At 43.8% G+C, this 14,203-nt stretch overlaps 3 protein-coding genes across 3 annotated transcripts; 2 read left to right on the top strand and 1 right to left on the bottom strand.

Moving 5' to 3' along the window:
* The first annotated feature begins 31 nt into the window (after positions 1–31).
* On the top strand, positions 32–967 carry LOC108028473 (ribosomal RNA small subunit methyltransferase NEP1). Its single transcript, XM_017100338.3, has 2 exons — positions 32–244; positions 310–967. Exons 1-2 carry the CDS (start codon positions 128–130, stop codon positions 880–882), a joined length of 690 nt encoding a protein of 229 aa, XP_016955827.1. The 5' UTR covers positions 32–127; the 3' UTR covers positions 883–967.
* A 1,622-nt stretch (positions 968–2,589) lies between these two features.
* LOC108028362 (uncharacterized) lies at positions 2,590–3,572 on the top strand. The gene is made up of 3 exons (XM_017100149.3): positions 2,590–2,942; positions 2,999–3,259; positions 3,337–3,572. Exons 1-3 carry the CDS (start codon positions 2,654–2,656, stop codon positions 3,513–3,515), a joined length of 729 nt encoding a protein of 242 aa, XP_016955638.1. The 5' UTR covers positions 2,590–2,653; the 3' UTR covers positions 3,516–3,572.
* Positions 3,573–12,824: 9,252 nt separating this feature from the next.
* LOC122819043 (uncharacterized) lies at positions 12,825–13,869 on the bottom strand. Its single transcript, XM_050886255.1, has 2 exons — positions 13,866–13,869; positions 12,825–13,804 (listed from the first exon to the last, which is right to left on the bottom strand). Exon 2 carries the CDS (start codon positions 13,779–13,781, stop codon positions 13,305–13,307), a length of 477 nt encoding a protein of 158 aa, XP_050742212.1. The 5' UTR covers positions 13,782–13,804; positions 13,866–13,869; the 3' UTR covers positions 12,825–13,304.
* Between the last annotated feature and the right edge of the window lie 334 nt (positions 13,870–14,203).

Here is a 14,203-nt window from a genome sequence, read left to right as displayed (position 1 = left end):
AATAGACATTATTATATTTGAATAGCACATCACTAGGGCAACGTACAACTAGAGTGTCATTTCAAAAATCTGATTTTCGAAATCGCATCGCTTCTTCCTGGCATCTATCAATTAACTCCATAAAAATATGGCTGACAATGAGGAAGTTAACTTGGACAGGGGTCGGTTCAAGATTGTAACAAAAAACACCAGCAAAAATCGACTTATTGTCGTTTTGGAAGGTGCTCAACTGGAAGTGGTTAAGGTAATATAAATTTCTCACAAAACAGGGAAATAAAATCGGTTTATATTTACAAATACAACCAAAAGGTCAACGACAAACTTGAGCTGCTGAATTGCGATGACCATTTGGATATTTTGCGCCAAAGCCAACGGGATCCTGCCACAGTTCGGCCGGATATCACCCTCCAGACCCTGACCATGCTCTACGACTCCCCATTGCACCGAGCTGGCTATCTCCAGGTGTTCGTACACACGGAGAAGGGTGTCCTCATCGAAGTCAGCCAGCAAACCCTTATACCCAGAACCTTCAAGGGCTTTGGCCCCCTTATAGTGAAATTGCTGACCGAGGGCGAGGTTCGGGCCAAGGAGGACCCCTCCCTGAAACTGATGAGGGTGATCCAGAATCCCATCTCCGATCACCTTCCTGTGGGCTGCAAACGGTACGCCTTGAGCGCCGCTGGCAAGCCACTGCGGAATCTCGGGGACCTGGTGCCCAAGGAGGAGGAACCAGTGGTGGTAGTCATGGGAAGCTATGCCTTCGGAAATCTCACGACTGACTTGACCGAGGAGTTCTTCTCCGTCAGCAGCTATCCCCTGGCAGCGAATGACGTGTGCTCCAGACTCGCCTCCGCCTTCGCGGCTGCGTGGGGTGTGTTCTGAGCTGTCTTTTACTACATATTTCTGAATGAATGAAATGTTTTATAATAAATAAAAATTAGAACTGTTTAGTTCTTATTTAAAAACAGATCGCGAAGTCAATGATTCTTTTATATCAGGTAAAAATAAATAAATATTAGCCAAATTCACAATCAATGAATTTCCAAATTAACATTTTGGCTAGAGAAGCCAAACCTTGAACATAAAGAAAATGGTAGAAACGAAGAGCACATGTTTTCTCGATTTTAAACTTTATAAAATGTAGTGTCGGATACAAGATATGGCCGCATTGGTACTAAAAAATATATGTATTTATATTTATTTATTTATTTATATATTTATATACATATACGCTTCTTCAAAGCAAATTGAACCGACCCCTCAATTTCGTTGTAATCTCAATATAAAGGGTTAACATATTCATGATACCTGATACCGTAAAACTTTGTTTTTCTCAAAAATAGCTGATATATATTTAAAATATGTCAGAGCAAGAATACAAAAATAACAAATTTCAGATTTTGGGCCAACAAATTTTATTCGTGCCAAGCCCCCTGTTCTCCGCCTAAACTATTCCACAATGACATCCCCCTGTTTGATGGGATTTAAAAAGAATAGATATGTTAATAAATTAAGACGCACATGTCAAAAAGCTTATCATATATAAGAACATATATGTATATTAAATAAGACTCGCGAGACGAAATTTAAAATTCCAAATCCTTTCCAAAATAACATCCCCCTGTTTGATGGGATTTAAAAAGAATAGATATGTTAATAAATTAAGACGCACATGTCAAAAAGCTTATTATATATAAGAACATATATGTATATTAAATAAAACTCGCGTGACGAAATTTAAAATTCCAAATCTATTCCACGATAACATCCCCCTGTTTGCTGGGATTTAAAGAGAATAGATATGTTAATAAATTAAGACGCACATGTCAAAAAGCTTATTATATATAAGAACATATAGGTATATTAAATAAGACTCGCGTGACGAAATTTAAAATTCCAAATCTATTCCACAATAACATCCTCGTGTTTGCTGGGATTTAAAAATAATAGATATGTTAATAAATTAAGACGCACATGTCAAAAAGCTTATCATATATAAGAACATATATGTATATTAAATAAGACTCGCGAGACGAAATTTAAAATTCCAAATCCTTTCCAAAATAACATCCCCCTGTTTGATGGGATTTAAAAAGAATAGATATGTTAATAAATTAAGACGCACATGTCAAAAAGCTTATTATATATAAGAACATATATGTATATTAAATAAAACTCGCGTGACGAAATTTAAAATTCCAAATCTATTCCACGATAACATCCCCCTGTTTGCTGGGATTTAAAGAGAATAGATATGTTAATAAATTAAGACGCACATGTCAAAAAGCTTATTATATATAAGAACATATAGGTATATTAAATAAGACTCGCGTGACGAAATTTAAAATTCCAAATCTATTCCACAATAACATCCTCGTGTTTGCTGGGATTTAAAAATAATAGATATGTTAATAAATTTAGACGCACATGTCAAAAAGCTTATTATATATAAGAACATATATGTCTATTAAATAAGACTCGCGCGACGAAAATTAAAATTTAAAATTCTGATTTCTGGTATATTTTTAAAATACCAGATTCAGAAGAGGGCCACACCTTCCTGTCGATAGTTAATCAGCTGTTTCCAACTTAATCGATAGTCGAATAGGTCTTATTCTCCAATTGTTACTTAATTAATTAATAAATAACAAAAATGCTGACCCGTGTGTTCCGCCTGGTCCACGACAGGCGCCTGAGTGTGCCTGTTCTGCGCTGCTTCCACCACGAGTTCTCCAAGCCGCCGCAACACCCCGGAACGAGCCAGGAAAGTGACGCTCGTTCCGGCAAGAATTTGGTGGCCGGCGTGCAGGACAAGTACAAGATATTCCGGGACGAGGAGGCCACGGAGATTTTCGACGTGGAGGAGGCGCGCCACCAGGAGCAGCAGCTTCCCGAAAATGCGGATCTGGAGGAGGATCACTACTATGGATTGAACTTAAAGCGTAAGTGGGGTATGGCCAGGATGAATAGGTTTTTGAGTTTCTAACTTCATTTGCAGGAGGCACTCGCGGGGTGTTTGATGTGGAGGACTTGGTGGAGCTGCTGCGCAAGGAGAATGTGGACGACATATTCGTCTGCTATGTGCCGGAGAACCTTAAATATGTGGACCACCTCGTGGTCTGCAGTGGGCGCAGCTATCGGCACATGCTGACCACGGCGGAGTTTGTGCGTCGCATGTTCAAGATCAAGCGGAGTAAGGGAGACATTCTGCCCCGCATCGAGGGCGACAAGAGCCGGGATTGGATGGCCATGGATTTGGGTAAGTCTAGTTGCGAGTTCAGGCCCCTGACAGATGATAACATTGGAACTCGTCTTACACCTTCAATCCCCTTCTAGGCAACATTGCCCTGCATATATTTTCTCCGAGCGCTCGGGAGGAATACGATCTGGAGTCGCTGTGGGCCATCGGCTCCGAGTTCGATCGCGAGAGCCAAAAGCCGCACAATCCCTATGGCGACATATTCCTGGCCCAAACTCCTCTCACCGTTGCGGGTGATTCCAAATTAGAGACGTGAAATTGTTCAGTTCCTCTAGTTTAATATACATACAATTGATCACTACTCCACTGACAAGACCCCTGTTTTCTTACGGAAGCTATACAAACTGGTTTTCCAGGTACACTTTATGTTCCTGTTGAAAAAGATAGAGCTAGAGATTTAAAAATCTATGATATTAGCGGGATAAATGTTAGTCCTTATCCTTTTCCTAGGAATATCCAACCTAAAAAGTATGCTACCATTTTATGATAGGAGAAAATAAGCGGTGACACAAAAGTATGCTATCTTTGGTTCACATAGAGTGAACATTGTAAGGCTAGAGATGTTTTCTTCTAATCTGACATTAAACGTGATCTACTTTAGTAAAACTAGGTTGCCATAATTGTACACTATTTAATAATTTTCGGCAAGATCTAACAAAAAATTTCCGTTACATCTTGGCATCATTCTTAGGATCAATCACAGCCGAATTTTTCAGTCATTAAAAGAACACGTCAATTTAACTCATTTCTGATGGCTCGAATATATCCTGCGGCGTTTTTTAACGACCCTTTGCTCAAAATACACACACGCCCACTCAATGAGTTTCGGTTCATTGTGTTTTTATAGTCATCGGGCGAGGTGTGAATATGATTATAAAGCCGCCGATGTTTGCCCCAAACTGATTTGTGTGTTTGCACCGGCTACGAACTGAATGAATTTTGGCAAGGGGGTCCCAGAAGGAGATGCTCCTGGCCTTTTGGGCACCATTTGGTTACCATTCGTTCGCTGGCCATCAGCGCGAGTTGGGCGTCGGAATTTACTACTTTGCGTCACGCGAAGATCGAACTTAATAATTCAAAAATACGCGTTCGGAGATAAGTTATTTGTGTTTATGAAAACAAACAACGGCGGACGAGCAGCGGACGAACAATTGGCCGACACATGATAGGCGTAAAATTTTATGAAATTGTTGAAAATCTCGAACTGCCAATTAACTTAGCACAATTTTAATACGATTTGTCTACGTCAATCAGGAACAGCGGCGGAGGATGGCCGAAATGGGGGCTGGTTTTTCAATGGTCTACCACTCGAGCATGCGATATGGTGGGAAACTTTCCGATGGGTTGAAAAACAAATCCCCGGCTGGACTCCATCCCCAATGGGTCAGAGGTGAGCAAGATGTGGTGCTGATGTTGCATCTCACCACCTGCGGCAGTTGGGGGTATGGAAGCGGAATATGGAGTCGATTAAATATGCTTTAATGACCTGACAGGGGTCAGCAGTTGTTGAGAACTGCCCTCATCACTTAGGCTGCATAAGGAGAAATCTGATCAATAATTGGGAATCGCGAGGGAAGCTAAAACGCTTGATTATCTGAAGAATTTAAGATGAAATTCGTTGCCTAACGTCGAATGAAATATGAATTTAAACAAACAAATGAGAGATCTCATAGAACCTATTTAAATTAAGTTCTTTCAGATTATCAGTTATGATTATGATTATATATGATACTATGGCTATTAACGAAATTTACTACCTTAAGCTAAGTTTTCATCGAGTAACCACTACAAATCAAAGCAAAAGAAGCACTAGTTAGGCACAAAATGCCTTTTCTTGTGATCAACCCTTATGTTTACCCATCAAATCCGCACACAAAACGCTAATTTATGCAGCTATTTGATCGCAACATTGGGTGGGAAATGGCCAGTTTACTCAAACATGAAAAGGGAACCACCGGACTATAACTTCTGCCAAGTGTCGATTCTAGAGCTATAGATTGCCAGGGCTTATATGCGGGGGCGTTTGGCGAAAACAAGGCGCAATTCCAGCTAAATACAAATAAATAAACCCGCCGAGGAGCAGACCAAAGACGCAGTCTCCCCAAGAAACCCCAAGCTCCCAGTCAATCAACTAGGTCATAGGGAGATTCTGCAGCGAAGTGATGACCGCCCACTGATCCCAACGATCAGATGAGCGATCCAAGTGACGTCACTGAGATCCCGCAGACCACGAAACCAGATAAATAATGCTCCGCCCGAAAAATAATAAATAAGAATGTGGGATCGGTGACGTTAGCGCCGCCACGTCATCATTGGCGTCGTGTGCCCACGAGAACTGTGATTATATATATTTGGACCCCCGATCATCCCGATCCCCCGAAGCTTCCTCTGCCAGGCAACAGAAAAGCGAACTGATTCTATTTTCAGAGGATTGCACGAGAGTTTATTTCAATCGCCGGCCAGGTAAACAAACAACAACGCCAAGACCACCGCCCTCCCCACAAGACTTGGGATCACTTAATAATGTTCTATACTTGATGCCGTGACGAAGAGGGTCTTCCATGGACTGGGACTGTAATCGAGTGGGTGGAAGGGCTGAGTCGGTTAAACGGGTGGTTTCCTCCAAATGGCCACTGAGTGATTGGCAATTTATTACAAAACAATTCGGCTTTCTGTTGAAATAATATCTCAAATCAACTTTCTGCAGAACTGGTTGCCGAATTATGGGGGATCTTTCCATTGACGATAAGTTCCTTGAACTCATTTTCTGCGAGTTAATTAATGGTTCCATCAGGTAAATTATGATTGAGGCGATGTCTGATCCAGTTCTGGGAACTTCTTCTGATTGGGGTGCTCTATATTCTTTGGTTTTTTGGTTATTTAGGGTTCCAAAAGTGATTTTCCAAAGCTTTTAGATACTGATGATTTTTCTTTATTTGCGAACCATCAATTTTGAATGGAAATTACTGGATGATTCTATCATTAATTTGATTACTTGTGGGTATTACTCTCCCAGCGGGGTATTTTTATGGGGAATCTATATTATAATAATTTAAAAACAACAAACAAAATATGTTTTCGTAAGTATAAATAATGGAAAGAACTCGAAGGCAAATGGAAAAGTTTGGTCATTTACAAAGTTAGGGGGTGTTTAAATTGATTTATACATGTTATACATGTAATATAACAAATTACAAGTTATTCGCCATATCTCAAGACCTATGATTACAGTTTATGGGATCGCCCAGACCCAACATCTTGGGGGCCTCTAATCTCGTTTCTTGTGCCGCAGCACGTGTCTCGGCATCCCGTCCCAGGATATGTGTAACCCCTGCACTTGGCCTTCTGCTGGACTCAGAGTCCTCCTCCCCAGGGTTTTCCGCTTTTCCGGGCTGTGCGTGCAGTTGAGCCTAATCCGCGGGTTAGTTTCCCAAGTTTCCGACCTGAAAGGCAACCCCTGTTGCTGTCCAGGGAATCCCCCGTCCCATGGCTGAACTTACCATCCAGTCACCATGATGGGGCAGATTTTGAGTTTCCTAGCTGGACAAACAAATTAAGAGCGGCGCAAACGAGGGCTGGGCCTTCTGGACGCGCCCCTTTTCGGCTAAAGACCCCCGCCCCATTTTCCTCGGCCATCGCCGCCCCTGTGGTCATAATACGCGCAATTTTCCCTCCTTTGTGAGGATGTGGATGTCCTTGGCTGCTGCTTCCACATAATGACTTTTGATTAGTGCGCCATTAGGCGTCCTCTTGAATTCGAATTCGAATGACTGTTTATCCTGCTGCTCTCGCGCATCTGCTGGATTTTTTCCTTTGGCATCTTGGGTTGGCAGGGGTTTGGCCGTGACCCTTGGCGGGACGTCTGCGTTGCCATAAGAACTTGTTAAATGGATCAGGGCAAATCACTTTGGTAATTCGTTTTGCATTCAATTCCAATTGAAATTCAGCCAGAGAGCGGGCACATTTCCCCCAATTAAATTGCTTCGCCTCACTTTTAACTCAATTGCGTTTACGGAGCTCGCTTCATTGGGATTGTTTACGGCTTTTCACTGCGCGTTCTTTGCATAATTTGATGGCCTGTCAGTGGCTGCTTAGAAAATTCAAGGAACAAGTAAGTAATGCCACCTTTAACCCATAAATTAGGCAAGTTTTTCAATAAACTGCACAAGTTGCGCATACGACGCGTGTTCCCTGAAGAGCAAAGTGGGTGGAGGGGCGGGAAGTGGGTGGCAGGTCGGTGACGAAGCCAACTAGGTGCAGCAAATATTGCCACATCAATTGCGGCTGCTCCGCCCACCTAAGCACACATACGTACATATGCCGCCCCCCACAGACACATCAATTTCAAAGTGCATACACGGAAAAAACATAAGCTTTAGTTTTGAAAAGATCAAAATTCTTTCCGATTTAGCATAAATGTTGCTAAATGTCTAAAAGTATGCAATGAAACGAAGATGGAACATCTTTTGGAATAAAAATATTTTGTTGCCTACTTTTTTACACTTTTTATGGACTTTATAATATTGATAACGATTACTGTCACACGATTGATTTTATTTATTTTAATTGACGAGAATTACCTCCGTCGTTTTTCTCCGAGTGTAAGACTATTTCGACAGCTTAGAGAAGACAGTGAGGAAAGCAGGAACCACCCATAGTTCCCCATCAGCCTCAACTGCCATTTCGACTACTCTCGCAGGTCGGACTGAAAGTCTTGTAATGCTCGTGTAATCTTCGAGACAAAAAGTTATTTGCTCAAATGGAACTCAGTGCGATTTTCTTGGGTATCTTTGTAGTACACCCCACCTCGAATCACCTTTATCTTTATGTTTAATTCTGTTTTTGTTAGGCATCCCATCCATTTCGCTGCACCCAAAAAAACTTTCTTTTGCCAGAAAGTTTTTCGCCCAGAAGTTTGTGCAGTTTTCAGGTGTCAAAATCAATTTCGGAGCTGCGATAAAAAGCTGAAAGGCTGGAGGAGAACTGCGAAAGTTGCGCGTACCTTTGCGCAGAGGAATGCTAATTATTCAGCTTAATGGAAAACAATCGCGAAAGTTGTGAAAAGGAGTGGCGGAGCGGAAATGCTGCTCAGTTTTTGCGAATTTTCACATTTTGCGCACTTTCACGGGGTGGACAGGACACTAATCCCGCTGATTCGTTGGATTTCGGAGTTCGGAGTTCGGGGGCTAATTAAAAGCGACACGCGCGATGCATTTAATTTAATTCCTGCCACTGTCCATCCATCAATCACGCAATCACTGCCCCTCAATCAACCCCGCGAAGCACCGCTCAATCCTTCATGCGGGCCTGCGATTTCCGTTTTTCGATTTTTGAATAAATTCACTTTGCCCCTAATTGAAATGTAATTTTTCATAATCACTCCTAATCCGCATGTCATCATCTCTCGGCTGCATTGTCAGTATGTTAATTGAAATACATGGAAAGTCGATGCCTAGCCAAAATCCAATCAAGATGACAGCACAACAGTGTGCGGGATGAAAGCGGAAAGCGCTGGGAAAATTCGAATACTCTAATGTTCTAATGGCCTGTGGGCAAATGTCGATTCTCACAGTCAGTGTCTGTATTATTTGCATTGATATTTATGGCCTCAAGACGTTTAAGTTTCAGTTCATTATGGCTGCATTTTCGGTTTATTAAAATTTGTTATTGTCTTGAATTCCAATACATGTTGGTTGGAGGTGGGGTTAATAGACAAAGGGGAAACCTAATTAACTTCTAGAAGGGGAAATTGTATTGTTAGAAAATAATGAAGAAATAACCAGGTACATTGAACTATTTTCATGTATTTCTCCCTTTAGCATCTAGAAGCGAAGAATTCTTTAATTTAAATCTGGGTGTCTAAAAGTATGCAACAATATATTCCAAACCAACAAATAAAGTGAATTCGTTCCGAAAAACGAATATCATCTATTATCTGTTGGGCCCTCAAGTTAAGGTTTTTGTTCACAAATGCTTAACTTTCTTAGCTTAATTTGAGTTACATTGCCGCAATCATCAATCATGTGATTAGTTGTGAGTAACCCGCCATGTATTGGGCACCTTCAACTGCAACTCTAAGCGTCCTTTAAGGTCCTTTGACTCCCGGCAGCCAAGCAATTGGATTGCAATTAGGCTCAAGTAGACGGAGCACTGATACTCCAGTCGATTGGAACTCGCATGCCCGTGCCCCTGGCACTTCGAGAGACGCAGGCCCTTCCCCCGGAACTACTAAGTCGCCTTCAGAACCACCTGCCCGCATTTGGAAACCGAGCGGCAAACACAGGCAGCGCATCCTGCAGACAATGGCAGCAGCCAAATCACACCTTGCCCTCTCTATAGGTATGTGTAAGCCCAACCCCCGGCCCCAGACATCTTGGCAAACAAAGTCTTCTGCCGCAGGGTCGGTGGACAAGGATGCAAGGATGCGGATAAGGAGCTCACAATCACACAAAAACACACATGGGTCTCGGGCGCTATCAACTCAATCGCAAACGGAATCGGAATCGCAGTTGCATCTCGGGATCTGTTTGTGAGCAACTCGAATTACCATTTCGATTCAGTTTTAATGAGATTTGTCGCCGACTCCGCTCCCCTGCCCTGCCATCTCATCTGCCGATTGAGGGGGAGGAGAAGAGCGTGCCAGAGGTCCCGCCATCGGGATCTGGGATCTGGGTGCTGGGCTCGGGGTTCGGGGTCCTCACTTCTGGCCTACGAGTTATGGCCTTGTAATATCGTGTTTTCCGCTCGTTAGCCCGGCTCCTTTCTCCGCTTTCTACCGCAGCTGAGACTTGTTCGGGCCAAGGGTATCTACACTGAGAAAACTAATGGGGCTTGGGAAAAATTATTCACTTAACATATTACATCGATCAAAATAAGTATAGGCTCGCAGCTGCAGCACTTTTTAAGCACATGTTTTCATCAAGAAAGCATTAGAAAATAATAGAGTTTTGAAATCTCCTATAAAGGTGTCTGAAAGTAGGCAATAGTAAACTATGATTGCGGAGATGTAATAAACTCATATCGAAAGCCTATGTTTTTATATACTATTTAGAAAATATCTCGAAGAACTCCCTCTTTACCTCAGTGCATTTATCTCTTGTGGTGCACCCTTGGCTTCTCTCTTTATCAGCACGGCTGCATCTTTGCCACAAACATGTGACAGGCTGCAATCCTGTCCTGCATTTCCTTTTTCCTTCCCCTTCTCCTCCTGTGCCTGCGGTCGACAGGTCCTGGCTTCGATACGCCTGCTCCAGTTTTCTTATTTTCCTGAGCGCTGAAACGCTGCCAGTTGGCCATAAAAAAATCACTGAACCAATTAATGCAGTGCGCCGATTTGGCGGTGCCCTCGTCCACAGTCCACGTAGTGCACATTGTCCACAGCGGCAGGATGTCGAGCTCATTGTCCGTGTGGTGCCCCATTCCATGTGCCTGAGCCCTGGCTTCTGCTGTTATTATCCCAACTTGTGTTTCACAAGGAGCAGGAGTTTCTGCGGCGGCTTGGCCCCGCTGCAGTTGCGCGTGCCTCCTGGCTTACGGGTGTTCGCCCTCCTCCCCCTTTCTCCTTTCTCCTGGCACCTTTCTCTGGGTTCCTCTTCCTGACCCCATCAAACTGACTGCTGCCAAATGTTTTCCTCGCTGCGCATTACGCACACAGCGCTTCATAGGGCCAAGTACAGTGAAGTAGGACCAAAAAGGACATAAGTGCTTTTAGAGAAAGTAGTAATCAGGCTTCTATAATATACTTACTTATAAAGGATGTTACAGATATTATCAAGCATGTCGTTGGTTTATAATCAATTATCGTATGATAACACCGCTTTGGGGAATAGGTACTACAAAATATCTCATTTTTTACCACTTTCTCCTTGTTTCTTCGGCTGGTTCTTTACCATGAGGTAAGACTGTAGCGCTGGCCTCCGTCTCCCCCCGCTCATCCCATGCCTTGCCCTCATCCCCTCTGGCTGCCACTTGTTCCGGTGTCGAGTTGCACACGCGCTTTCCTGCCCCTCGCTCCTTGGCGCTTTGATTTCCTCCAGGTGCACACATCTGCTCCTGATCCTTCCCCGCTCCTGCTCCTCCTGCCGAACGCTAAATGAATTGTGTTGAAAATGTTGCTGGTTTATTGATTCGCAAGTCGAAATTTAATTGAACCTCCGGCTGGCTGCTCGGGATTTATGAGGCCACACCGCAGCAGCAGCAGCAGTAGCAGTATCTGCTGGTGGTCAGGCTCATATTTTGCGGTGCACTAATTAGAAAATGCACCACCCCCTCAACCAACCACCTTCTACCCTCACCTGCCAGCCCACCAAAAAAAACCTGCTTACCTGGCCACGATGCAAAAACACACAGAGAAAGTGCACGAGTTGGCTCTAAAATTTAATTACTCGATATGGTTGCAGATGGTTGCAGGTCAGCTGTGGGCAGCCAAATCAGAAGCAGGAGCACGATCCTGGCCAGAACTTATCGGCGTCCTAACAGGTCAGTGAGCACAAGGATGCGCCTGGCCAGTAAGCACAGGTCAGAAGGATTCGCTGGCTGGCCAAAATGGGGCAGCTTTTTTGTTTAAGTCTGATTTATTTTCTGAAAAAACCTTTTTTGCTGGAGGTTCTTTTAAAGGGTGGTGCAATTAAACTTTTTTTTTAGTATTTTATCTATTATTTTATCAAATATCTATAAAAAATCTATTAAATATTAGTAGTATCAAAAATTAAGATATATTCTTCAACCTACCTAATATTTAAAAACTATAGACTGATGAATATATTTAAATGGTTTCGAAATGTGGTTCAAAAATGTTTACACTTTCTGATACGTTTTCGGGGTCTTGCAATTGCCTTTCGGAATGCAGAAAGTAATGTTTCATGTCCCCCGACCAGAAATCCCGCTCCAGGACCCACTTGTCGGGGGTCAGAACCTCTGTCCCATAATTGGGATGCAAAACAATCGGATTCGGGGAAGCACACCATGAAGAATAATAATAATAAATCCTGCGGTACCGAAAACCAAAACTATTTCGTAGGTTAAATGCCAGGAGAGATCAAAGAGGAGCAGGACGATCGAGGGCTGGGGGATGCACTTCCGATTTGCTGGCGGCACACGCATTCCTGTCCTCGTCTTCGGCTCAATAAAAACATCTGTTCCCCGGCCCGAGGACTCCGAATGGAGGGTGAGGACCTGAGATTTGCCCCTCAATCAGTGCGCTTCCTGTCGGGACAACATGTGTGTGTGCCCGGAGTCCTTTGTCCCGCTGTTTACAAAAAGGATGCGCGTGCTGCTGGGGCAAACGACGGCAGATGCCAGGCCAGGGGACATGGAAAGCAGGCTGAATCGATCGAATTTGCACATGGATCGGACGGAGATCGAATCGCAGGAGTCGACTCAGGGTCTCTGTGGCCCGAGTCAAAGGATTTCCCTCCCGCAAAAGGCCGGGGATGAATGCCAAATTCGTAGCTCATTAGTGGAGGAGGAGGAGGAGAGGGAACAAGGAGCTGGGGACAGCTGCCTGGGTGTTCCAGCAATTAAACCGTTCCACGTCAAAGTTGCACTTAATCAGGAATGTCCCAGGATCAGCCAGGACACGCCTTGTCACATCCATTAGCAGGCGAGTACAAAGGCAGCTTTTCAGGGGGCCGGGGGTTAAAAGAGGTTTAGGAATTCCACTGCGAGAAATGCTTCTAGGACAATTACAATACTCCTTGAAAATGCAAACCACACTAGATGGGATACCTCAACATGCCTCAAAAACAACCAGAAACTTTCCTTTATGTGGTGTCTATTTAAAACCCATCCTGTGACATTATAAGCGTATGCGAGCTCTAGAATTTTTTCGCAGTGTGGCTTCACCATCAGCTTAATCCCCATCGAGGGCCTTGTATCACAGGGACGGTGCAGCTGAGGGGTCGCAGGGAAGAGCACTTCATGTACTCCACAACTCGTTATCGCGTCGCTTATATCGCTTATTAACCCCGCAGCTGGAAGCGTCAACACTCGCTTTCACTTCCCCTTTCTCCGACCTCCGTCCTCCGTCCTCCGTCCTGCGACATCATCATAATCCCCCTCCATAATGCGGAATACCCACCTCCACGCACTTGCACTTGCCGGATATGCTCGAGATGAAGATGATGTTCCTATCAGATTCCAGCTGCATCCCATTCCTACTCCCGTTCCCTCGCCCGGCCTCCTGCTCCGCTTTTCTTCCGGTGATTGTGCCCTCTTCCTTCGTCTCCGTTTTCGTTTTCGTCTTTGGTTTCGGTTTCATCTGGAGCCCCTCCTCCTCCACCTCCTCCTCCTTGGCCAGGGCGGAGTTGGCACGAGCGCTGCCAGGTCGTCCTCCATTGTTCCCCGGCTGAGATGTGGAGATGCGGAGATGTTGGCGTCTCGTGTTCCCGGCGTAAGTGCAGTTGAGGTTGTTAATGGCTCGCTTTCGGTGCTCATTCTCCTCCAAGCTGGGGTTAATCGAAGGCTTTGTTATGGCAGGGGAACTTTCAGGGGCCTCGAGTGGTGTCCAGATGGATTTGTGCATATTTCGGTGGGTTATGAGGAGATCTTTGGAATACTCAGGGGCTTAGGGCGGGTATTATCAAGTAAGTTATTTACCAAACTATACCATGTCATCTTGGGAACTGTTTTACCTATTTCTCATGATTATAAAGGCTTGATTCGCGTCTTTTACTTTATTCACAACCTAATTAGAGAGAACTAAAAGAAAGTTTTGTAAAGATTGTTTACTTTCAGTTCGACCTTAGAAGTTGTACTTCCATTGTCCCACATTGTATGCACATTAGTCATTCCCTTAGAACCCATTCAAGAACGTTTTCATTCATCCATACCTTGTTTGCTTTTATTTAATTTTATTTCACTTCTGTTTTGAATTCTTGTGCCATTTGAGTGATTGGAAAAGCGGAGGGTAGAAGGTAGAATCGCCATAGGTGTTGGGTGCTTTTC

This window comes from Drosophila biarmipes, chromosome 3L, assembly GCF_025231255.1.
Source record: "Drosophila biarmipes strain raj3 chromosome 3L, RU_DBia_V1.1, whole genome shotgun sequence".
Taxonomy (NCBI): domain Eukaryota; kingdom Metazoa; phylum Arthropoda; class Insecta; order Diptera; family Drosophilidae; genus Drosophila; species Drosophila biarmipes.
The sequence above is the reverse complement of the archived record's forward strand: the minus strand, read 5'-3'. Positions and strand labels throughout refer to the sequence as shown.

Bases quoted from the DNA above. Each gene is read 5' to 3' on its own strand.
- LOC108028473 (XM_017100338.3), top strand. From the start codon at position 128: ATGGCTGACAATGAGGAAGTTAACTTGGACAGGGGTCGGTTCAAGATT. The intron at 245-309 runs GTAATATAAATT...TACAACCAAAAG, and splicing joins CTCAACTGGAAGTGGTTAAG to GTCAACGACAAACTTGAGCT.
- LOC108028362 (XM_017100149.3), top strand. From the start codon at position 2,654: ATGCTGACCCGTGTGTTCCGCCTGGTCCACGACAGGCGCCTGAGTGTG. The intron at 2,943-2,998 runs GTAAGTGGGGTA...CTTCATTTGCAG, and splicing joins CTATGGATTGAACTTAAAGC to GAGGCACTCGCGGGGTGTTT. The intron at 3,260-3,336 runs GTAAGTCTAGTT...ATCCCCTTCTAG, and splicing joins TTGGATGGCCATGGATTTGG to GCAACATTGCCCTGCATATA.
- LOC122819043 (XM_050886255.1), bottom strand. From the start codon at position 13,781: ATGCACAAATCCATCTGGACACCACTCGAGGCCCCTGAAAGTTCCCCT.